Source organism: Muntiacus reevesi, chromosome 4, assembly GCF_963930625.1.
Source record: "Muntiacus reevesi chromosome 4, mMunRee1.1, whole genome shotgun sequence".
In the NCBI taxonomy this organism is placed as follows: domain Eukaryota; kingdom Metazoa; phylum Chordata; class Mammalia; order Artiodactyla; family Cervidae; genus Muntiacus; species Muntiacus reevesi.
The window spans coordinates 59,260,655-59,285,027 of NC_089252.1; the positions used below are offsets into that span (position 1 = coordinate 59,260,655).

Below are 24,373 nucleotides of genomic sequence, written 5' to 3' on the forward strand. Positions count from 1 at the left end.
CAGACATCTAGTTTCTCTCACTTGTAAACACCTATCAGTCAACTTTTAATTTACCAATAAAACATTGGGCTGTCTACATGGGCTCTGGATTCTTCTCCTGGCTCCAATTCCATGTGAGTCTGATAAGTCATCTTAGTGCTCCGTATATTTACAATTTACAATTATCAGATTAATCCTGTAAGGCTAGAATTACCCCTCAGATGTAAGAGTTATCCCCTCTTCCATTAGAATTAGCATCTGAGTCCTCAACTCTTACTGTAGAAAGACATCATCAATAAATATCTATCATAAGCAGGCATGCTAAGGATTATATATATACATACATATATAAAAGTATTTGGCAACACATCCTCTCCAGTACCTATCAGAACACATATAACATTCAACTGTGTTTCCTCACTTATTGTAGTACTTGGCATAATATCTGAAATGCTTGAAACCTAGTGAAGTAAAGTGAAGTGAAGTGAAATCGCTCAGTCATGTCCGACTCTTTGCAACCCCATGGATTCTCCAGGCAAGAGTACTGGAGTGGGTTGCCCGTTTCCTTCTCCAGGGGATCTTCCCGACTCCGGGATTGAACCCAGGTCTCCCACATTGTAGGCAGACGCTTTACTGTATGAGCCACCAGGGAAGTTGAGTCTGAATGCTTGGTGAATTGCTGTTTTCCACGGATAAGTATACAACTGCCTGTCCTAACCATAAAATTAGGGGAAATTTAAGTGTTCTCATTCTCCTGCTCTGTTTATTGTTACTTGATGAGAAACAAACTTTTGAAGGAAGTTGCGTTCCAATTTAATAATTTCTAATACTCTTTCTGGGGTGGATGTGAAAATAACCTTGCCTCTATGAAAGAGAATCTTACTGAGTAATTTTACTTTCAAGATGATTATGGAATTTATTAATTGAGTTTTTATTGTTTAAAAATTTGATCCACATACAATTTAACATTGTTATATTGTTGTAAAAATATAAAATTAATTACAGATTCAGTAGACATGGACTAAAAAAAAAACTCTTGCATAGGTGTGCAATACATAAGAATCTGTTAGGAACAAGACATCCTTATTTTCAAAGTTTTAAAATGAAAATTTCAATGTGGAGAACTAACTGCAATAGCTTGCCAGGTAAGATAAAGAGAATGATAATGCACTATACATATATACACAGACTAACACAAGTATATCAAATTTGTTGCATACTAATAAATACTTATTACAAGCTAATTCATTCAACAAATACCATTTCAGCCACTAGGAAAACCCCCAACAGATATTTATGGGATACTTAATCTATATTTTAATTTATGTATGTTTACACAGAGTCATAAAAAGAATCCTTGTTAATTGCCCATAAGGCCTGATATTTCATTACCAAACAAGAGCAGCTTATCCCACCATGATAGGAATGACCTTCCCACTCCTTTATGTTTTTGCCAAATTCATTCCTATGCCTTCTTCTTCAATCTTTCCATACTAGCTATCATTCCTGTTTCAAGGATACTACATTACTAACAGAATGAAAAATTGGGGATATACATTTCCCAAAGAAAAGAGAAGAGAAACCATAAATATAATACACTGTATTCTGGAAAAAAAATTCTTTACCTTTCAAGGATAAAGAATTTTATTTTTAAATTAGCCAAAATGAAAACTTTATACTTAAGTGAAAAAAAAATGCTGTAGCTTCATTATATTCCCTTATTTTGAATTGGGATCCCAGAAATGATCAGAAAAGATAATAGTGTATCAATACATAAAGCAGAATTAGACATAGTTATCCGTAACTAAGTGTTTTAGAAATAACTCTGAAGAAATAAAAATTACTTTTCCATTTTTTTGGCTCCACAATATTCTTCCTAAGAATAAATTCTAATGGAAAATATTTTTGAAAGGGAAAATTCATTATTTACATTTATTAAGAGTTGTGAAAAATTTAGCTGTGTTAGTGGAATGATTATCATTGGAGAAATGGTATTTTAAAAAGTCATGCAATATATTTGGAAAATTTTGATGTATCATTAGTGGGGAAATTTTGGATGCAAAGTTGAAATTTAAAATTATTCTAACTAATTATTCTTTTAAGTAATATAAATATGTATAACTGAGAATAAATACACAATTTTACTTTTAATTTGGTAGCATTGTAGTTGAACCTAACGTTCTGAATGTTTACTGAAGAAAGTATTTAAATCTCACATCAGTGGGGATGAGGGATGATTATATAATTTGTAAGATCATTTTTAAAACTGAGGATCTATGATTATACTATTTCATAGAAAAAAAAAAATCTCACCTATGAACGTGTCTGACAAAGGTCCATGACCAGGGCTTCAGGCAACTGTTAGTTCACCAAAAATGAGGTAAGTTGTAAAGTTAAAATGTCAACTAGCTCAGCTACAGAAAGTGTCTTTGTTGGTTTATAAATGGTATCTTTGCATAAGGTCTTACTTTTGAGTCTTAAAGGTGCAACGGTTACCCTATTTGTAGGCAAAATCTGTAAAGTTTCTTAACTGTGGCTAATTGGACCCCAAGGGTATTTTACCATCATTAGCAAATTTTGCCAGCAACCCAATTATTTCACTTAACTGAACTTTAGAAGATAACTTTTATAGCACTCATCTTTAATTTTAATATCGTCCTTAGGTTTGCATAAAGACAAAATGCTATGACAAAAAGTCAAGTAGAGCACTTCAGAATTCAGGCATTTAATTTAAAAATCAGTGAAATATGGAGTCTGAATTTTGGTTATTATTTATCTTAAATGCTTAGGTGGGTAACTATCTGATTAGTTTTTATTGTATTTTATTTTAATTTTATCTATAATTTGCTCTAATAATATTTCTTAAATATTATTTTCAGATGTACACTAAGTGATATTATGAACCCTGTATATTACTAATATTGGCACTTTACATTTGATAAAGTTTTCAGTAGTTTTTCAAAGTAGTTATAACTTGTGTCAATTCTAAATTTAACATAAAAAACCATGAAAATAATTCCACTCCAGTTATATTCAAAGATGGAAAAATGAATTTATTTATCATTTTAAATTAATCTCTATTGAATAAAAAAGTAGGCAATAATATTCACAGTTAACAGCAAGAGACTATGATAGAAAATAAAAATGTCATTTGCCAAGGGAAAATATGAAGCTAAGTCACTAAATCCTGGACCAAGACTCTGATCTCCAAATTATTATTTATAACTAATATGTAATGATACTCTTATGCTGCCATCAGCTGTAAAACCTATTGCAGTTATCTACTAAAAGAAATAAATATCATTATTTGAAATTATACTGTAAATAAATTTCATTCAATTCAACTCAGGAATGTAGAATGTAGAACACTCACTCAACGTGTACAAATATGGTTGCATTAATAAGAATAAATTTGCACATAACTCTGGATTAACTCCAGAGAATGTGTCCCTGTAAGCATGATGCGTCATGAAAGAAAAGATTTAAGAAAACTAAAACCACATGACTGAACCTAGCTTGACTGGGTGTATAGAGCAGTAATTGTGATGACAGATGCCAAAGACACTCTGAATGAGGATTTGAACTATAAGGGATGTTGTTGAAGTGTCATCATGAAAATGGTTTTAAATATTTTTTTCAACTCTGGAATGAAAGGCAGAGTCAGATCAGAGAATCATCATGTATTGACAAAGTCATCATTCAAAACCTCCTAAAAGATTGAAATCCATTCAAAATGGCTCATAAAGACTCTGGTTAAATAGCTACCATGCTGGATAGAGAGATTACTTTAAAATCCATACACCAATCTAGCACATCACCCAAATCCCTAGAGTAGCACCAAATAGGAAGAAAATAAACTTAGATCTAAATATGTGAAGGTTGCCATGAAAATAACTTTTCAAAAGAGGAGTTCCTGAAATTATAGGAAAGTCCATTTCCAGGAGAGCCTGTATCCAGAATACCAATCCAAGGACGGAGTGGTTTAAAACCCTGGAAGGACAGCAACATAGAATCTCAAACTTGAACAATAAATCTGAATGAAAACAGGAGAAATTATATGTGGATCTCTTCATAGTTGATCAGGAGCTAATAATAGTTGAGGTGTGGTCTGACCTACGACAGTTTCATGGACCAATTTCACAAAACCTGGTACTGCCAAAGTGTTCTGATGGCAGCTTCATGAGCTTCAATAGGTAGAGGGACATATTTTCAAGATAACAAAGCACTCACACACCCATAGTGTCTTAGTCCAATCCAAGGAAGCTTTCATCACAGGAGCACATCTCCTAAGTTGTTTACCAGATATGGAAGAGTCCTGAGAAGTGGGCTGTGTTTTCATAGCTCTTCCAATTTTACTTCTAATAGAAGTAGAAGAAAATCTATTAATATTTATGGCAATAAACATTTTATCCTGAGCCAGAATCTCAGAACTTGTAAACATCTTCTAATTTGCCTAAGTAAACTACCTGTAGAACTAGGGGAAACTGCTTAAGGTTATAAAAGAAGATGATGGCATGGTGCGGAATAAAAATCATGTCGCCCCACAGACATAGAGAAGAGACTTGTGGACACTTTGGGGGAAGGAGGGGGCGGAAGGAATTGAGAGAATAGTATTGACATATACACATTACCATGTGTAGAATAGATAGCTGGTAGGAAGTTGCTGTATGTAACACAGGGAGTTCAGCCTGGTACTCTGTGATGACTTAGAGGGGTGAGACGGGGTCAAAGCAGGAGGGAGGCTCAAGAGGGAGATAATATATTCTTATTTATGGTTGATTCACGTTACTGTACAACAGAAACCAATGTAACATTGTAAAACAATTATCTTCCAAGTTAAAAAAAAATAACAATACCTGAAGGACCTTCTCTATATAACACAGAGATCTATACTCAATATATTATAATAACATAAGGGAAAAAATCTAAAAAAGGATATATATACGTGTGTGTGTGTGTGTGCGCGCTTTGCTGTACATCTGAATCTGATGTGACATTGTAAATCAACTATATTACAATAACACAAACAAACAATATCTGAAGAATCAAGCTTAAAAAGTAAAAAAAAAAAAAGAGGAAATTAAAAAATCATATCCCCTGATCCTGAAGCTTTCCATCATGTTTTCCTTACCATAATATGCTTTCTAAATATTTTTACATCAAAAAGTCTATTGTTTTATTCAACAGGCCAACATATGGTACCCCTGAAAAGGGAAGTTGACTCTTTCAAAGGAGGGAAATACAAATCCATCTATGGTATGTAGACACATTTGTATTTTGATAGAAGACTTCATTCTTGAAAAGAGCCAAAGTTAATTGACAGCAAACTTACAAGTGAGGTAAGTTTCTTAGGTGAGAAATACTTTGATCAACTATTAACTAGTGACTTTGGCTTTGTTTTTATATATTCCTTATGAATGATCTACTAAACCAGGTTTCAAAGAAGATTCCAGATTCAAGGAACTTAAGTATAAAGCCAACTTTGTAGTAGGTAAATTGTTCCACAAATACGTTTTACTGTGTGCTTTTGATTTAAAAAATGCATTTAATTGTTACTAATAATTGTTAGCATAATAATGTTTCATTTCCTATGGCATATAATCACAACTGTTTTATATATCATACAGTAATCAAATATTAGCCCTAAGGAATTCTGGGTAATGTAAAGATCACAGGATGTGAAGTAAAAGTATTTGGATTAAAAGCTAATTTATGTATTCTATGATCTAATGATTTAAGCTTTCAGATCTTCAATTATTTTTCTTCAAATGAGAGCACTAAATTTCAATTTTATATTTCTGTTGAGACCATTTGAGAACAGTTTAAGATTTTCATATTAGTTTAAATACTAAATTAAATTTTTATAATCACTGAAAACTTTTACTGGAAAGAACAAGAAATTAAATATAATTTTAAATATTAGATATATTAAGTGTATGCCAAAGGAGCATTGGCAGGTATCATCTTTCTATTTTATATTCCATACCATTCTAGATATCAGTAGGCCAAACAGTTTTCTGAGTGCCAATCACTTATACATGTAGGTACATTATATAAAAATGTAATTAGAAAGGAAAATTTTCAACCACTACAAATCAAGAGACTTGGTTCTGATGAAATGCTGTCTTTTCTCTGATACCTTTTGAAATAGTTGAAATATTATCAAATTTGAATTTAGAAGTATTCAAGTCTGAATACTAGTTCTGTCTCTGATATCAGATGGTTTATTTAACTTTCTTGAAGTTCATTGTTATTCTTCTGTGAAATGGGAATAATTGTAATAATACCTTGCACAGGTGTATAAGTGTCTGATTAGAGGTATGGGAAGGGCTTTATAGTAGTAATATATGAAAATGTAAAAGTCAAGATAGAAATAAAATATCATGTTGAGTCATTTATTTTCTGAAATTGTATTCCTGCTTAATAGCATTTTAATGGCATTTTTGACTTCTGTATTCCTTGCTGTGTAGATAAAAGGGTTTAACATGGGGGTAATAAGAGTATAGAATACTGCTATGGCTTTATCCATGGGAAGAGTAGCTACTGGTCGCAGATACATAAATATACAGGGCACAAAGAAGAAGACAACAACTGTGATGTGGGAGCTACAGGTAGACAGGGCTCTTTTCCTCCCTGCAGAGCTGTGAGTCCTCATGGAGCAAAGGATGAACACATAGGATACCAACAACATTACAAAAGTGATCACAGGGATTACCCCACCATTGACAGCAACCAAGAGACCAGCAAGGAAAGTGTCAGTGCAGGCAAGTTGTATCAAGGGGAATATATCACACGTGAAGTGATCCATTATGTTGGGACCACAGAATGGGAGCCTGAAAGTGACTAGGATCTGTCCAAATGAGTGGAGAAAACCCACTGCCCAACACACCCCCACCAGGAGGCAGCATGTGTGGCGGTCCATGATGGTCACGTAGTGCAGAGGTCTGCAGATGGCCACATAGCGGTCAAAGGCCATGACCACAAGGAGGACAATCTCTGAAGCTCCCAAGAAATGTTCAGTGAAGAGTTGTATCATGCAGGCACTGAAGGAGACAGCCTTTGATTCAGAGAGCAAATCGGCTAGCATTTTAGGGATTATGGAAGAGGAATAGCAGGCATCTATGAAGGACAAGAAGGCCAGGAAGAAATACATCGGGGAGTCTAAAGTCTGGCTGCAGATTATAGTAACCACAATGAACAGGTTGCCAGTGACAGTGACAATGTAAATAACAAGTAACACCAAAAATAGAACTCTCTGCATCTGAGGATTCTGTGTAAGTCCCATTAGAATGAATTCAGTTACATTCATCTTATTTTCTTTTATTGTAATTCTGAAGATGAATTTAAAAGTGGAGAATTAACCTGCAAAAAAAACAGTATCCATAGCAATATGATGAGAAGTTAATATTTTGAAATTTCAGGTAAGTCCAAAATGTTTTAATAATAGAAGCTATACTTTTTTTCCATAGTGCAAGAGAAGAAACATGCTACATTTTCTGTTTTATAAAGAAAGTGAAATTTTGCAGCTGTTTAATTCAGTTTATTACAAGAATGCTCAAAACCTTCTTGCACACCTTCTGACAAGTGGTCCTTGTGTCTTTGTTGGAGGACATCCAGGCACAGGGAGCTCGCCAGGCCTTAAATCTGATTGCTTCTCAGCCAATAAGAAAAGTTAAAAATATTATTAAATATTAAAAATATACTTGTACAATTATTGCTTCTGGTTCTGCACATTAAATCTAATCTACCCCCCTTTCTCATTTAAAACCCACTTCAATTAATCTAAGATAAAATGTCTGTATTTGTCTTCTCCACCTCTTTACCTCCATTACTTGGTTCAGTGTCTGACATACTGGTGTTCCATAAAATTAAGTGAATAAATGCATTGGAAGACTCTCATCTGGCTTTTTTGTGTGTGCCTTCTTTTGTTCAAGCCAACTGCAAAAATAGTACTTACTGTCTTAACAGCAACAACAAAACTGAAAAACGGTTGGAATGATAAACTCCTTTCACCCAGTGAGATCTCTCACTCTCTCCACCCTGAGCGGTTATCTTCCCTTGTCTGCACCAACCATCTCCCCTACCTTCTGGCCAAGGAGCGCAGGTGAGAATAAAAGAAGAAATGCCATGGTGCTCACTGTCCGGGTTCCCTTTATGGTCTGTCAATGGCTGGGTGACTTTAACTGAGGCTGCATCTATTTGGATGGACCTTCTGGGTTTCCGAGATCTCTGTCTTCCATGCTGTCCAGGTCCAATTATGGTGATGCTTCCTGCTCTTACTAGTCCGGGTTGTACTTTATCATCTCATTAATTTTCCTCAACTCCTTCCATACCTTGAAAAGTCAATATGTTCAACTTGTTTTAATCTCCTATTTTATGTATAATGTTTCTTCTTAAACTCCAAACGATGTGGAAATTTTGTTTGTTTGTTTGTTTTTTTTAAGTACAGAAATATAAGTGTGAAATCACTTTTCTCTGTATAAATCTGTTTTATTCATAAGGCATCTGCCCCTGTTTTATACAAAGCTGATAAATAAATTTAACTTTTTCAGAAAAATACATTGTGAAGGACTAATATGTAACAAAAATAAAGGTGTGTGTGTTATCAGTAGCATTCCCTTTGGAGTCATAATTATATGAGATTTATATCTTTTACTGACTGTTAGCTATTTTACAGTTTTTGAGGTAACAGAAAACTGACAAGAATGGAAGTAATTATCTTCTATACATATACAAATATTGTCAGATACAAGTTTGATTGATCTCCCTGAACATTACAGATAAAACAAATCTTGCATTTATTTATAAAGTCATCACATATCTCTGATTGAACAATGTTAAAAATGGTACACTGAATTTTCCTTTTGACTGTGATTATATCTTACTAATTCTCTTATTAATCAATAAGCTAAATAAAATTTCTGTTATGTGTTCTTTTCATGTTTTATGAAAGTCTGATTTCACTTTTCAAAAAAGTCTTTTTCCTCTGGATATTACAATGAGAAGTAGAAAATTTTCTGCCATATCAGGAAACAAGGGTGTCACAGCCCTCAGCAATTGCAGTCCTCCAATGTGAGGTGGAAAATGTCAGTTTTCATTCCAATCCCACAGAAAGGCAATGGCAAATAGTGCCCAAGGTACCATACAGTTGTCCTCATTTCACATGCTATCAAGGTAACGCTCAAAATCCTTCAAGCTGGCTTCAGAAGTATGTGAACCGAGAATTTCAAGATATACAAGCTGGATTTAGAAAAGACAGAGGAACCAGAGATCAAATTGCCAACATCTGTTGGATCATAGAGAAAGCAAGGGAATTTCAGTAACGCATCTACTTCTGTTTCATGGATTACATGAAAGCCTTTGACTGTGTGGATCAAAACAAACTGTGGAAAATTCTTAAAGAGGTGGGAACACCAGACCATGTGACCTGCCTCCTGAGAAACCTGGATGCAGGTCAAGAAGCGACAGTTAGAACCAGATATGGAAAAATGGACTGGTTCAAAATTGGGAAAGGAATATGAAAAGGCTATATCACTCTGCTTATTTAAATGTTATGCAAAATACATCATATGAAATGCCAGGTTGGATGAATCACAAGCTGAAATCAAGATTGCCAGGAGAAATATCAACAACCTCAGATATGCAGATGATAGCATTCTAATGGGAGAAAGCAAAGCGAAGAGGAACTAAAGAGCCTCTTGATGAAGGTGAAAGAGGAGAGTGATAAAGCTGGCTTAAAACTCAGCATTCCAAAAACTAACATCCAGTCCCATCACTTCATGGCCAATAGATGAGGAGAACTGGAAACAGTGGCAGACTTTATTTTATTTGGCTCCAAAATCACTGCAGTCATTGACTACAGCCACAAAATTAAAAGATGGTTGCTCCTGGAGGAAAAGCTGAGACAAACCTAGACAGTGTATTAAAAAGCAGAGATATCACTTTACTGACAATGATCCATATAGTCAAAGCCATGGTTTTTCCAGTAGTCATGTACAGATGTGAAAGCTAGACCATTAAGAAGGCTAAGCAGTGAAGAATTAATGCTTTTGCACAGTGGTGTTGGAGAAGACTCTTGGTAATCTCTTGGACTGCAAGGAGATCAACCTATCAACCCTAAGGGAAGTCAACCCTGAATATTCATCATAAAGACTGATGCTTAAACTGAAGCTCTAATACTTAGGCCACTTGATGTGAAGAGCTGACTGACTGGAAAAGACCCTGATGCTGGGCAAGACTGAGGGCAGAAGGAGAAGGGAATGACAGAGAATGAGATGGTTGGATGACATCACCAACTCAGTGTATATAAGTCTGAGCAAACACCAGAAGATGGTGAAGGACAGGGAGGCTAGACATGCTGCAGTTCAAAGGGTCACAAAGAATCAGACAGGACTTAGAGGCTGAACAACAACAATGTGAGCTTGTGAGCCCTGAAGAAAATCTGGAAGAAAAGAATACCTACCCTTTTAGGACCCTTAGAGCACAGCCACTCCCTAAGGTAAAAGAAGCTCCTGATGTGAAAACACAGATAACTGGACCCAGATAGCTGAGGTGTGTATCACAGGAGTGATTTCAGTGAATCCAGACTCTTGCACCTTCCTGTACATAGAACAGAGCTAAATTCCTTAACATATCTGGTTTCTTTAATTAACAGTAATCTTTTGATGATCCCAACTACCTGCCCAGTGTTGCAAAGCTCCTATAGAGCCTAGCCCCTCCCTTGCTTCCGCAGAGCAGTTTCACAGGGCTGTCTGAAACATTGTCTCCTGGGCTGCAGTCTTCATTTAGGCCCAAGTAAAACCTTACTAGCAACACTACATGAAAATTTTTTCAGCAATAATAATGACATTTTAGAGAAATAACCTAAAATACTCATAAAAGTCTATGTAGTTTTACCTTGTGGGTTATTTCATCATATATTTTCTGGTTTATTTTCTTTTTGATTCATTTCTATATAGCCAGCTTGTAGAAATCTCCTTCAAAGCTTGCTTTGAAGTAAAATGGTCCAACAGCTCTTTCTCATCTCTGTGTATATTTTCATGGTATCCAAAGTATTACAAGTTCTGAGATGATAACGGACTAAGGAAATGAAGCCTATTTTCCTCTTGAGAGATGTTATTACTGGGTAAATTGCAAAGTTCTTCCTGAAGGTTAGCTATTATTAACATAACTAATGATCAAAACCAAATATTGCTTCATATATGCTAGGCACTGTGTGAAGAATTTTATAAATTATCTCATTTAAGAATTTTTTTGAGAACATTATATGTGACTGGAAGATAGAAAAACTGAAACATGGAGAAGTACAGCATTGTACTCTAGGACATGTAATTACTGAGGAGCAACCCTGAAAATATATTTCAAAACTCTCTGATCTCAAGTCTTGATCTTGATCCTGAGCCCACATTACTTCCCACATAAGAACTCACCAAATATTTAGCAGGAGACTTCTTTAACATCCATCTTTCAACAAAGGCTTTCAGAAGACTATTTTTCAGCCTAGTTTGTGGAAACATTAAAAAAAGAATTCAAAAAACCCTTGGGAATTTCAAAGATGTCAACTTCTTCCACTGAGAATTGTCCATCTCCTCTCGCAGGAAACTTTCTAATTATACAGGCATTTTATTTATTTATTTAGTCAGTTAAATAACATGTAATCAACCCTGCCCATTTATCATCTGCCCTAAATTTCTTATTTAAAAAATTATCCTACTTTGAGCATTTATTTTTTGTAATCATCACTCATACTTAATTTGAAAATAACTCAGAGATAGATACATAATTCCTAACTCATAGATAGAAAAGCTGAGAGTTAGAATGTTTATTTCACTTGTCCAGGATGAGGTAATCAGTAAGTAAAGCCCGCTTCTGCTGTTTCAGTTCCAAGCTGAATTTAAGAGCTCTTCAAAATCAGAAGCTTCTGGGAAATGTTGGACATGTTTCACCATAAACTGAATAATTATCTTGGATTTCATATTATATTATAAATGAGATTTTTGAGAATTCAAGTGTATAGAGGCCAGAATTAGGTCCACAAATAAATAAGCAATTAACAAAATATTAGTCATTGAGAATTGGGAGTTTATTAGAAAGTATCTAATTCACTCTTTTCATGTGCTTAAAAAGAATTTGAAACCCAGGGTAGGAAAGGGGCATTTCTAAAAGTGCATATTTGGATACTGTCAGATTAAAGATAAGAATTCAGGTTTTCTAAATGCCAACTTGTTTTATCTTTTCCCTATGGGATTAGCCACTATTCTCACTTGAAATAAGGTAATTTCAACAAAAGACATTGTTTTCTTTGTGTAATTGTTCATATAATTATTTCAATGAGCTTCATTGTTTCCCAAGTGAGAACTGCCTAGGGAAATAAGAATGTTGAGAGCTCATAACCAAATACATCCTTTGACTCAGTCCTATAGGATTTTCTCACTTAAATAGAAAATACACAAAGTAAAGACCTATTATACAGTATTTGTTTAAGCTTCCAGTTTCAACACCGGTTTAGCTTGTGTCTTCACTTTATTCTTAACCCACAAAAGTAAACTAAGTTGTAATAGTGAGACTAGAGAACTTCCTGCATCTGTCAAATATCCCTGATAACACAAAAATGTGGTGCTTTTTGCTCATTATGTTGGAAAGATAGATTTGTTTCAAATACTTCTATTCAGTTCTCTACCATCAGGGAATGGATATGGAAATGCTTGCCCTCTGTAGAATACACATAGTTCACTAGATATGTAGAATTGGCCCGCTAGGAGAACATTGAGTAAATATTCTCTCGCCTTGCAGAAATTAATAAACAGAAACCCAGTGAAATAGAGTTGGGAGACCAGAAGGTGGAACTCTTGTTCCCTGAAGCATAGCAGAGCCCAACAGGAAGAAAAAAGACTCCTTTTCTTCCTGACAACATCTCAGTCAATGAAAAGTCATGTGTTCTTTATTTACTAGTGCTGCCTCAACTTTCTTTTCCCTTCTATAAAAGCATTTACCTTTCCTTGCCTGTGGGGGAATTGCACATGGTTCATCATGGTTACAGGTCCTAAACTGCAATTCTAGCTGATCCCAAATTACCTCACACTTACTGGAGAAATATTTGGCATCCTATATGTTTCAGGTCAACAACTATCAATCAGCTTTCTGACCAGTGAAGGATGTGGCAATATGCCACCCAGGACTGAGGGTTAGAATCTATTTCTGGTAATCTCCAGAAAGATTTGAGCATTTATATTTGCTAGAGAATATTTACCTTAGTAAATGGTCACAGATCTCTCAGAGAATGGTTAGGTTGAAGATTTGTACCACCTATTTGTGCTGACAGCTATAACTCAAAAATATCTGATATATTTTTAGTCAAAAAGTCTTTGGATTTGGAAATTATCTATTTCTGGCAATTGGATGAGGAATTTTTTTTTTTTTTCTTCTGATTTGAATCTTGGTCATTCAATTCAGACCTCTATTGAGCAAAGTCAACCTGTATTTTATCATCATCACCATTCATTATCAATACCACCGTACATTAATTGACTTGGGCTTCCATAACAAAATAATGCAGACTGCATAGCTTAAATACAAGTCATTCATTTTTTTCACAGTTCTGGAGGCTGGATGTCCAAGATGAAAGTGACAGCAGGATGGGTTCCTGGTGAGGCCTCTCTTCCTGCTTACAGATGGCCTCCTTCTTACTCTATTCTCTCAGGGTCTGTCCTCTGAGCAAACATGTGGACTCTGGTTTACGTTCCATTTCTCAGGAGGACACCAGTTCTATTGGATGAGGCTTTATCTCTATGATCTCATGGAGTACTGCCTGTTTCAGTTGCCACTGTTCAAGGCTTCCCAACTTGTATAGGTATATGAGTGAGGAAACTGATTACATGACTTCAGCCTCAGACAGTTTCTGACTGCAAGCTTATGAGAGATGCTGCACTTAAAGTACCCACCTGAACTAATCAAATTCTTGATCTATTATAATTACCTGAAATAGTAAAGTGAGAGTTAGTTTTTTAAACCACTAAATTTGGGAGTGATTTTTTTTTTTAACATGGCAATGGTATCTGAAACACTGCAGTAATTTTAACAATATACTATTGGTTCATGGATAAACATGTTAATTGAACAAAATAAACAGCTAAGAAATAAAATAGTAGATAAATAGATTTTATATATCAACATTATCATAGTGATATAGAAGGGTAGCCAGAAAAAGAATATCTTTCCCAAGTCAGATCAAGCTGTTTGTCGCTTGAAAAAAAAATCAATAGGTAAATAGGAGAGCTGCCTTAAACCACAATGCCAACAATCTACAAAAATGATGGACTTAGTGTCAACAAAAACCACCTCCAAAGATTCTGTTGAGCCATGAACATTTTGAATGGAAGAAGGGAAGAAATCTCAGTTAATCATTGAAGTAGAGAGTCGGATTCCTTGACACCCCACACTGCACACAGGAAGGATCGGGAAGATCCCCTGCAGAAGGAAATGGCAACCCACTCCAGTATTCTTTCCTAGACAATTCCAGGGACAGAGGAGCCTGACAGGCTACAGTCCATGGGATCGCAAGAGTCGGCATGACTTAGCGATTAAACCATCACCACCACCACGGAATGCTCAATAGTGTTAAAAAAAAAAAAGTATAATTGGAATACAGTGCATCTGCTTCAATAATATGTAGTTTTCAAAAGATTTTTTTTTTAATTGTGCAGTCCACTTTTTAAAGTGGAGACAATTTGGATGCAAATGTGAATTGTTTAATTATTCTAATTTACTTCTAATTAATATTTCTACTCTTCTTACTAATTTAAATACATGTTTTTGTTGTTCAGTCGCTGAGTCAAGTCTGACTATGCAATCCCATGGACCACAGCAAGTCAGGCCTTCCTCTCCCTCACTAACTCCTGAAGTTTGCCCAAGTTCATGTCCATTTAGTCGGTGATGCCATCCAACTATCTCGTTCTCTTACTGCCCTTTTCTCCTTCTGCCTTCAATCTTTCCCAACATCAGGGTCTTTTCCAAGGAGGTGGCTGTTCACATCGCATTAAATAAGTATCAGTAAAGAAGAAAAGACTTCAGAATATTTCTACAAATGGCAACCCACTCCAGTATTTTTGCCTGGAGAATCCCAAGGGCAGAGAAGCCTGGCAGGCTATAATTCTTGGGGTCGCAGAAGTCAGACACGATTTAGTGACTAAACCACCACCACATAAATTAGTAGCATTGTACTTGAATATATTTTTCTTGATGTACTCTACGCTGAGAAAGACACAATTTAATGTCAGATAGGTGAGGATATAGGTGATAACATGATTTGTGAGATCAGTTTAAATCTGAAAGTCTCTGATTATGTGATTTCCTTGGGAAAAAAGTCTCAACTATGCATGTGTCTGATATAAGTCCATGCCCAATTTCTGTTAGCTCACCAAGAAATAACTTGCAAGATTTGAAAATGCCAACTATCCCAGCTATAATGAGTGTCTTTGTTGGTTTATAAATGGTACCTTTTGATGAACCTTAAAAGCATTATCACATATCCTATTTTGGACATTTTCTGTAAAGTTTCTTTTCTGTGGTTAATAGGACCTCAAGGGCATTCCATCATCAATAGCAGACCTTTCTAACAACTCAATTTTGTCATGAGGTAAACTGAACTGAGAATAACTTTTTTATGTCACATATTTAATTCTGAACTCCTCTTTGAGTTTACATGAAGACAAAATAATATGATGAGACAAAAAAAAAATTGTTGACCACTGAATTTAGGTATTTCAAAATATATGAGCTTAACAATAAGATTGAATATTTACTAGTATATAAATTAAACATTCAGGTGGGTAAATCTTATATTTAAATTCTATTATAATAATTTGTTTTTTAATCTACCCATTATTCAAATCATTATAAAATGTTGTTTTTAATTATATCTTAAGTGTTAACTATGAACACTATTATAATATCAGCACTTCAGGTGAAGTTTTCAGTACCTCTTCAAAATAGTTGTTTCTTGTGTGAATTCTGGAATTAGATTAACATGATAATGATGAAAATAATTCTATTATTTAGTTATACTTAGAGATGGGAAAATACATTTATTTCAGTTATTTAAAATTAATTTTAATATTCATATGAAATAGAAAAATTAGGCAATAATTTTCACAATTTATAGCAAAAAATACAGGGAATAAAATTGCCATCTGCCAAGGAGAAATAAGAGTCCAGGCCATTAAATTCTGGGTGAGGACCCTTATCTTAAATTTATTATTTTAAGTGGTTTGACACATTATGTTACCACTGCTGTAAGGCGTAATTCAGCTATCTACTGAAGGAAATAAATATCAGTATTTGAAATTATTTAGTAAATAAATGTAACTCAGTCACACTCAGAAGTATCTTTATATGGAGTCACACTCACACGCCATGTTCAAATATTTTTGTGTTAATAAGAAGGAAAATAAATTGTACATAACTCTTGATTAACTCCAGAGAATGTGTCACTGTGAGCAGCATGTGTCAAGAAAAAGAGATTAAAAAAGAATTGAAATCACATGGACAACCCTAGCTTAAGTGGACACTCCAATTAGAGTGTTTTAATGCTACCTTTGATGGCAGATGCCAAAGACAGCTTGAATGAGAGTCTGAAACTATCTAAAGAACTATAAATGATATGGATTTCTCTGAAGTGTCCCTGTGAAAATGTCTTGAACATTTTTTCCAACTCTGGAATGAAAGACAGAATCAGATCAGAGATTTAGCATGTACTGACACAGTAATTATTCACAACCTCGTAAAGACTGAAATCCATTCACAATGGCTCATTGAGTGTCAGGCAGCCTCTCCTTAAATAGCTACATGCTAGGCAGAGAGATTGCTTTAGAATTTCTACACCTGTCTAGCCATACTCCTGAGGGCCTAGAGAAGCATGGAATGGAAGTAGAACAGATTTAGGTAAGGGATGTATATGAAAATAATTTATCAAAAGAGGAATTCCTGGCTCTATACCAGAAAAACTTGTTTCCAAAATATAAATCCCAAAAGAAAGTTTTTTAGAACCCTGAAAAGATAGCCACAAAGATTCTCAAACTTGAAGGGTTAACTAGAATGGAAGCAGGAAAATTTATACTGGATCTTAGTTGATCTACTTGATCTAGTTGATCAAAAACTAGATGAGATGCAGTTAGACATTTGATAGATTCAGGGATAAATTTAACAAGAACCAGGTACCTGTCAAAGTGTTGTTATGACAGCTCCATGCATTCCAAGATGTAGAGAAATTCGTTCTCAACATAACAAGGGCAGACCTCATATTGTTTTAATCCAATCCAAGGAATTTTTCATTCCAGAAGGACATCTCTTAAGTTGTTTACCAGGAATGAAAGATTTTGGGAGGTGGACTGTGGTCTCGTAAGCCTTCCAGTTTTAATTCTAATTGAAGTAGAAGGAAATATAGCAATATTTATGTTGATAAGTGCATTGGCTTTGCCAGGACAACAAAATTTTGGAACATCATTGCAATTTACCTCAGTAAATTATTCATAGAAATAGGGAAAACTGTTTAAGGGTAAGGAAAAACATGATGGCAGACTAAGAAATAAAGCTCATGTTCCTGGTCCTGACACTAGTTCTGTTGCTCATCATCATGTTGTCCTTACATAATGTGCTTGCTAAACATTTTCACATCAGGATGTATATTGATTTATTTAATTAAGTATGTGGCACCCACATAGTAGGAGGCTGGATTTTTCTAACAAAGAAAATTATAAAGATATCTGTGAAATATTTATGCATTTAAATTTTGATAGCAGAATTTATTGTTGAAAATAGTTTAAATTAATTGCAATAAAGTCACATAACATAGGCACATTGTTTAGTCAAGAAGTACTTTCCTTGGTTAAATGTAGCATGATTTTTTTTTAATATGTGTATTCCTTATAAATAATCTCTTAAAGCAGATTTCAAAGAGGATTTCAGATTAAAGGAACTAAGTATAAAGCCATTTTTCTATAACAAAACTGTTTTAAAAATACATTTTACTGTGTGCTTTAAAGAAAACTTGCATTTAATTTTACAAATAATTGTTAAGTAAATGAAGGGTCACTTCCTATGGCATGTAATCAAAAGGATTTTTATATACAAAATCATAATTATATACCAAGTCCCAGGAATTCTGTATAATGAAAGATCAGAAGATGTGGAATTAAATTTTTGAATCCTATGCTGACTTCCATATTCTATGATTTAATTATGTAATCTTTATGAACTGCCATCTTTTCTGTAAATAAGAATATTGAACTTTAATTTTATAATGTTGTTGTGACCATTTGAAAACATCTCAACTTTTTTTTTCCGGTAAGTTTGTTAATTTTTATAATCTCTAATGTTTCCCAAGAGAATAATAAATCCAATATAATTTTCAATATTAGTTGTGCTCAGAATACAATAAGAGGATATTGGTAAGTGTCTTCTATTTTATATTCCATACCATCTTAGATACCAGTAGGCCATATAACTTTCTGAGAACCAATTGCTTCTATACACAGGCACATTATGAAAGTATGTAATTACTATGGAAAATTTTTTTGTCATTTATTTTTATTAGTTGGAGGCTAATTACTTTACAATATTGTAGTGGTTTTTGTCATACATTGACATGAATCAGCCATAGATTTACATGTATTCCTCATCCCGATCCCCCCTCCCACCTCCCAAAACTTTTTAATTACTACAAAACAAGAGAGGTCCTACTAGAATTCTGTCATTTCTCTGATACACTTTTAAATGGTTGAAAAGGATAAAATTTTGTATTTAGAAGGATGCAGATCTGAATACCAATTTTGTCTCTGAAATTTGATAGATTACTTATCTTTTTTGAAATTTATTCTTCATCGTCTGTGAAATGAAGATAATCAGAATACCTACCTTGCAGAGGTGCTGTTAGTGTCAGATGATATGTGTGGGAAGGACTTTATAATAATAAAGTATGAAAATGCAAAGGTCATGAGAGAAATAAAATCTTCATATTGGGTCATTTATTTCCCTAAGTCAAATTTCATTTAATAGCACTCTAATGATATTTTTGACTTTTATATTTGCTACTGTGTAGATAATAGGGTTTAACATGGGAGTAACAAGAATACAGAAAGCTTCTGTGGCTTTATCTGTGGGAAAAGGAGATACTGGTTGCAGATAAAACTACAGGACACAGAGAACAAGACAACCGTGATGTGAAAGCTATAGGTAGACAGGTCTATTTTCCTCCCTGCAGAACTGTGAGTCCTCATGGAGCTCAGGATAACCACATAGGATACCAGCCACATTACAAAAATAATCACAGGGATTGTTCCACTACTGGCAGCAACTAAGAGACCAGCAAGAAAAGTGTCAATGCAGGCAAGTTGTACCAGGGGGAAATGTCAAATGTGGCATGATTCCTGATGTTGGGGTCACAGAACGGGAGACAGAAAGTGACTGGGGTCCGTGTAACCCAGTGGAGAAACCCACTGCCCAACACATCCCCTTGAGGAGGCAGAATGTGTGGTGTCTGCTGATGGCCACATAGTGCAGAGAGGTCTTCAGATGGATATGTAGTGATCACACGCCAAGACCACAAGAAGGATGACCTCTGATGCTCCAAACAATTGTTTGAGGTAACACCTGTTTCCTGCAGCTGTATAGCTTGGGAGTTCATTGGTGCTCTGGGATGACCTAGAGCAGTGGGAAGGGGCAGGGGGTGAGAGGGAGTCTCAAGAGTGAGGGGATATATCGATACAGATAGCTGATTCACTTTGTTGTGCTGCAGAAACTAGCACATGGGGAAGCAATTATATGCAAATAAAACAAACAAACAACAACTAAAGAAGAAGCCACTGAATTATACAGGCTTTACACAGCTTTTTTTTCTTTATCCTGTTTTTGGCCTTGGAACATGGCCAGTGGGATCTTAGATCCCAGAACATTTGCAGTGGAAGTAAAGAATCTTAAGCCCTGGATCTCCAGGGAATTCCCTGAATTAGATGACTTTTTAATCAGAGAGCAAATCAGCTAGCATTTTAAGGTTGTGTTTTTTTCTAAGTTTTCCTCTAGGAGTATTATAGTGACCAATCCTACATGTAGGTCTTTGATCTATTTTAGGTTTGTTTTGTATATGGGGTAAGGGAATGTATTGAAGAGGCTCTCTTTTTTCCATCATATATTCATCCATCTTGGAGATAGCCTTGTACATCTTAGTAAACACAGTCACCCCATTGCTGAGCACTCAGATTATAGAAGAAACAGCTCCAGTTGAACACTGAGTTTGACACAGTAACATTTGTGAGAAGACACATGAGTTGGTGTGTTGTAGTTAGAGAAACTCTGATTTATAAAGAACGATGTAAAAATGTAAGATGACCTGATGTCTTCTAGATGCAGAGAGGAGCATTGCAGGCTTCCCCAACTTTTCTGAAAGTTCACCTTAGCCACTTTGCTTTTATGAAGATCAACACTAATTCTCTTTTTCAATAACAGCAAGGAAAACTGAAGGGGATTTTGCTTAAAAAAATTATGTTACCTTGTTAGTGTTCTTTTGTAAAAGTAAAGTGGCATAATTTGAACTTTCAAAAAGGAAAAAAAATGCAATGCTGAAATATACTGCTATTAATACATGTGAGACAAGGCTGCAACCTACTGACACCATCTACTTGAAGGACAGTGACTCATTAAGACTGCAGATAATTTTCTTATCTATACACCTAAACATAGCACAGACACCTAAGGATATTCAAGAATAGAGAGCAAATGAAGGCTAACCTCAAAACTTCTGGCTTATTTTTTGTTTGTTTGTTTGTGCCAAAAAAACAGATGGTGAATTATTCTTTCATCCTTTTTGTGATGGCCTCTCTTTTTTTCTTTTGGTAAAATCATAGTAAAAAAAGAAATTTTCATTTGTGAGTCATTCACTAACTGTTGCTTCCCTGTGTATCTACCTAGGAATTTCTATCCCTTATTTGCCTTATTCCAGGCTAGGCAAAAATACTTCTGAGATCAATGTCCTGTGGAAAAGCCAATGTTGCCCAAGTAATAAATATGAATTTAGTACAGTAGATGTCAGGCTCTTGGGAAAAACATTCTACAGTTCTCAAACCAGGGGTTTATTGTTGCTCATTTCATTTCCTAACATGAATCTTTGGACAAGAACATCGAACCGTCCTAGAAATTATATTTGCGTTCCCCAGTGACTCAGTTGCAAAGAATCTGCCTGCAAAGCAGGAGACTTAAGAGACCCTGGTTCTATCACTGGATCAGGAAGATTCCCTGGAGGAGGGCATGACAACCACTCCAGTGTTCTTGCCTGGAGAATCCTATGGACAGAGAAGCCTGGTGGATATAGTCCATGGGGTCACAAAGAGTCAGACATGAGTGAAGCAGCTGAGCACTCAGAAAGTATATTAAAACTTATAAAAATGCCTAAAATATATCCGAACAATATTAAATAATCAACAAATATTAGTATCTGGCCCTTTCTGTCAATGATCTACAATTTTATTTTTACTTTCTATCACAATTTATAACAGGTGTAATCTTACCTATGTATATAAATCTTTCTCTTCTTGTCATTGTGAACAGCCTAAGTCATTATTATTCTTAGCAAACTCCTCATGGCATTTTTCACCTCTGTGTTTCTCACTGTGTATATGATAGGATTTAACATGGGGGTGAAGACTGCAAAGAACATAGCCACTTGTCCTCAGGGTAAGTGGTCACAGGATGCATGCAGGTGAATATACAACAGACAAAATAGAACACTGCTACTGTAAAGTGGGAACTACATTTAGAGAGGGCTTTGCACCTTCCTTCAGAGCCATGAAGGAAGCTCCCATGATTTTAGGAAGCTCAGGATGATTATGTAGGAGGAGCATGAAAAAACGAGCAAGCACATGCCCCTGGTGTTAGCTGCCACTGCCATTCCAAGCCTGTAGGTATTGCTGCAAGCAAGATGCAACACAACAGTAAGAAGGAATCACACATGAAATGATCAATGGTGTTGAGACCACAGAAGGTCAAGTCTACTGTGAAAAGAATCTGCATGGTGGCATGCAGGATTCCTCTGACCCAGACCACCACCACCAGGAGCTGGCAGAGCCCCTGTTGCATGATGGTTGTGTAGTGCAGAGGCTTGCAGATGGCCACGTATCGGTCACAGGCCATGACAGTGAGGATGGTAACCTCTGATCCTCCCAGGAATTGTTCCAGAAAGAGCTGAGTCAGGCAGCCACTCTAGGAGATGGTTCTCCTCTGGTACAACGGGTCAGTGATCAATTTAGGGGTGGTGACGGATGTGTAGGAGGCATCTATGAAGGACAAGTGAGTGAGAAAGAAGTACAATGGGAGCTGAAAGTGTGGGGCTGAGGGAGATGGTGATGACAATGAGAAGACTGGCCAACACAGTAAATAAGAAAATCAACAACAACAACAAAAAAATGAAGAATATTCTCTGCAAGTGTGGATTCTGTGTGAGCCCAAGAGAGCAAATTTACTCACATTGTTTGGAGATGTCAAGAGATCTGTTTAGCAACATATACCTTCCTGGGTCCTGAGCTACCTAGAAAGGAACAAAGAATGATACCTGTTACTCATGAAAGCATTAGAGTCTGAATTCTTTAGAACATAAACACAGCAGTCCCTGGAACTGTGGAGTGTGTCTTTGCCACTGTGGCCCGGCACGTGCTTCAGTTCTTGCTTAATTCCTCTGCGATGAGTTTCCCCTCTTCTAACATCTAGAACTTGTCACCTATAAAATATCTCTTGGGAAACATTTGATATGTCATTAACTGAAAAAACACTAGGCTTTCTACATAAAACATGGAGTTTCCTCTGCTTTCCAACTCCATATGACCCTGCTAAGTTTTTCAGTGTCTCATGTTTCCAAGCCTTCCTCTGTGTGTGAGGTGACAAATTTTAATTCTCAAATGCACCTCATAAGCTGGGATGTGCCACACACAAGTGAGAGTTATTCCCCTTTCCATGAGAATTTATATTTGAACACTCTGCTCTAACTTTGGAAATAAAAACATGGTCGAAAGATATTCATCATAAGCAGGGTGTTTAGGAAAATATATAAGTCACTGCTCACACAGTGTAACTAGTACCAACCAGAATACAAGCTATTTAGCTGTTTCCTCACTCGCTATAGTGTTTGGCATGATGTCTGTGGTGTGTGAAACCTATTAGGTGATAAGTAGATGCTTGATGAATTGCTAAACACCACGGGTGTTATATGTCTGATTCCCCAGACCATAAACCTAGGAGGAATTCAAGTGTTTTTTCCTCCTTTTCTGTGTATCATTACTCTCTACTTCAAGAGAAACAGAAATTAACATTTGAAAAGAAGCTGCACTCCAGTTTAATAGTTTTGGCACACCTTATGGAGTAAGTATTAAAATATTTAATTGCCTCTAGGAACAAGTATGTCATGGGGTCTTTTTACTTTCAAGATAATTATAGTGTTTGTTAATCAATGTTTTTTATTCTTTAAAATTCTGTTTCATGTTGAATTTAATGTAGTCGTGCTTAGTAAATGTAAAGCTTCTATAACCTTGGGTAAAAAAAATAAAAACCCTCGCAACGTTTTTCAGTATACAAGGAATTTTCAAGCAGTGGACAGCTTTATTTTCAAAAGTCTTAAAGTAAAAAATTTAATGTGAAGAGCAGAAAAGTCTGAAAGATGCAAAGATAGACAATGTACTATACATTCATGCATATCAATGTATACTCAGACTAACACAAGCACAGATAAAATCTACTGAAGTATCTATTACAAGTTCTCTCACTCAAGAAATATTTGTTGGACACTTACTGCCTATGAATGTGCATCTGTTAACACAAAGTCATGAAGAATGTTCCTGCTCAATGCCCTTAAAACTTAAATTTCATTCCCGAACAACAGCAAGGTGTTCATCCACAATAGGAACGGTCTTTCCACTTCTTCCTATTTCCACTACATGCATTCTCATGTTTTCTTCTCCCATGTTTTCATAAGATCCATCTTCCTTCATTCCTGGTTATAGACTACTGAATTATTAATAGAATGAGAAATTTGGGGACACAAATGTCCCAAAGTATGCCTTACCTTCAAATATCAATGGATAAAGAAATTTATTTTTTAACTATTCAAAAGAAACACAACAGGGACTTCCCTCACAGTCCAGAGGTTACAGAGGATTTGGGGATTCGACCAATGTTGAGGAGCTAAGACTTCATATTCCATGCAGCCAAAAGAAATCAAAATATATTTTAAAAGAAAGCAATATTGTAACAGATTCAATAAATGTTTTAAAAATGGTTCACAAGAGAAAATAAATCTCTAGAAAAAATGAAAACATACTCTTCTGTGTGTGTGTGCTAGTCATTCAACCATGTCTGACTC

The 24,373-nt window shown here is 35.4% G+C and overlaps 1 protein-coding gene across 1 annotated transcript; it reads right to left on the minus strand.

The window, feature by feature from the left end:
* Positions 1-6,370: 6,370 nt before the first annotated feature.
* On the minus strand, positions 6,371-22,155 carry LOC136167420 (olfactory receptor 4C3D-like). Its single transcript, XM_065935006.1, has 2 exons — positions 21,974-22,155; positions 6,371-7,310 (listed from the first exon to the last, which is right to left on the minus strand). Exons 1-2 carry the CDS (start codon positions 22,153-22,155, stop codon positions 6,371-6,373), a joined length of 1,122 nt encoding a protein of 373 aa, XP_065791078.1.
* Positions 22,156-24,373: the final 2,218 nt, after the last annotated feature.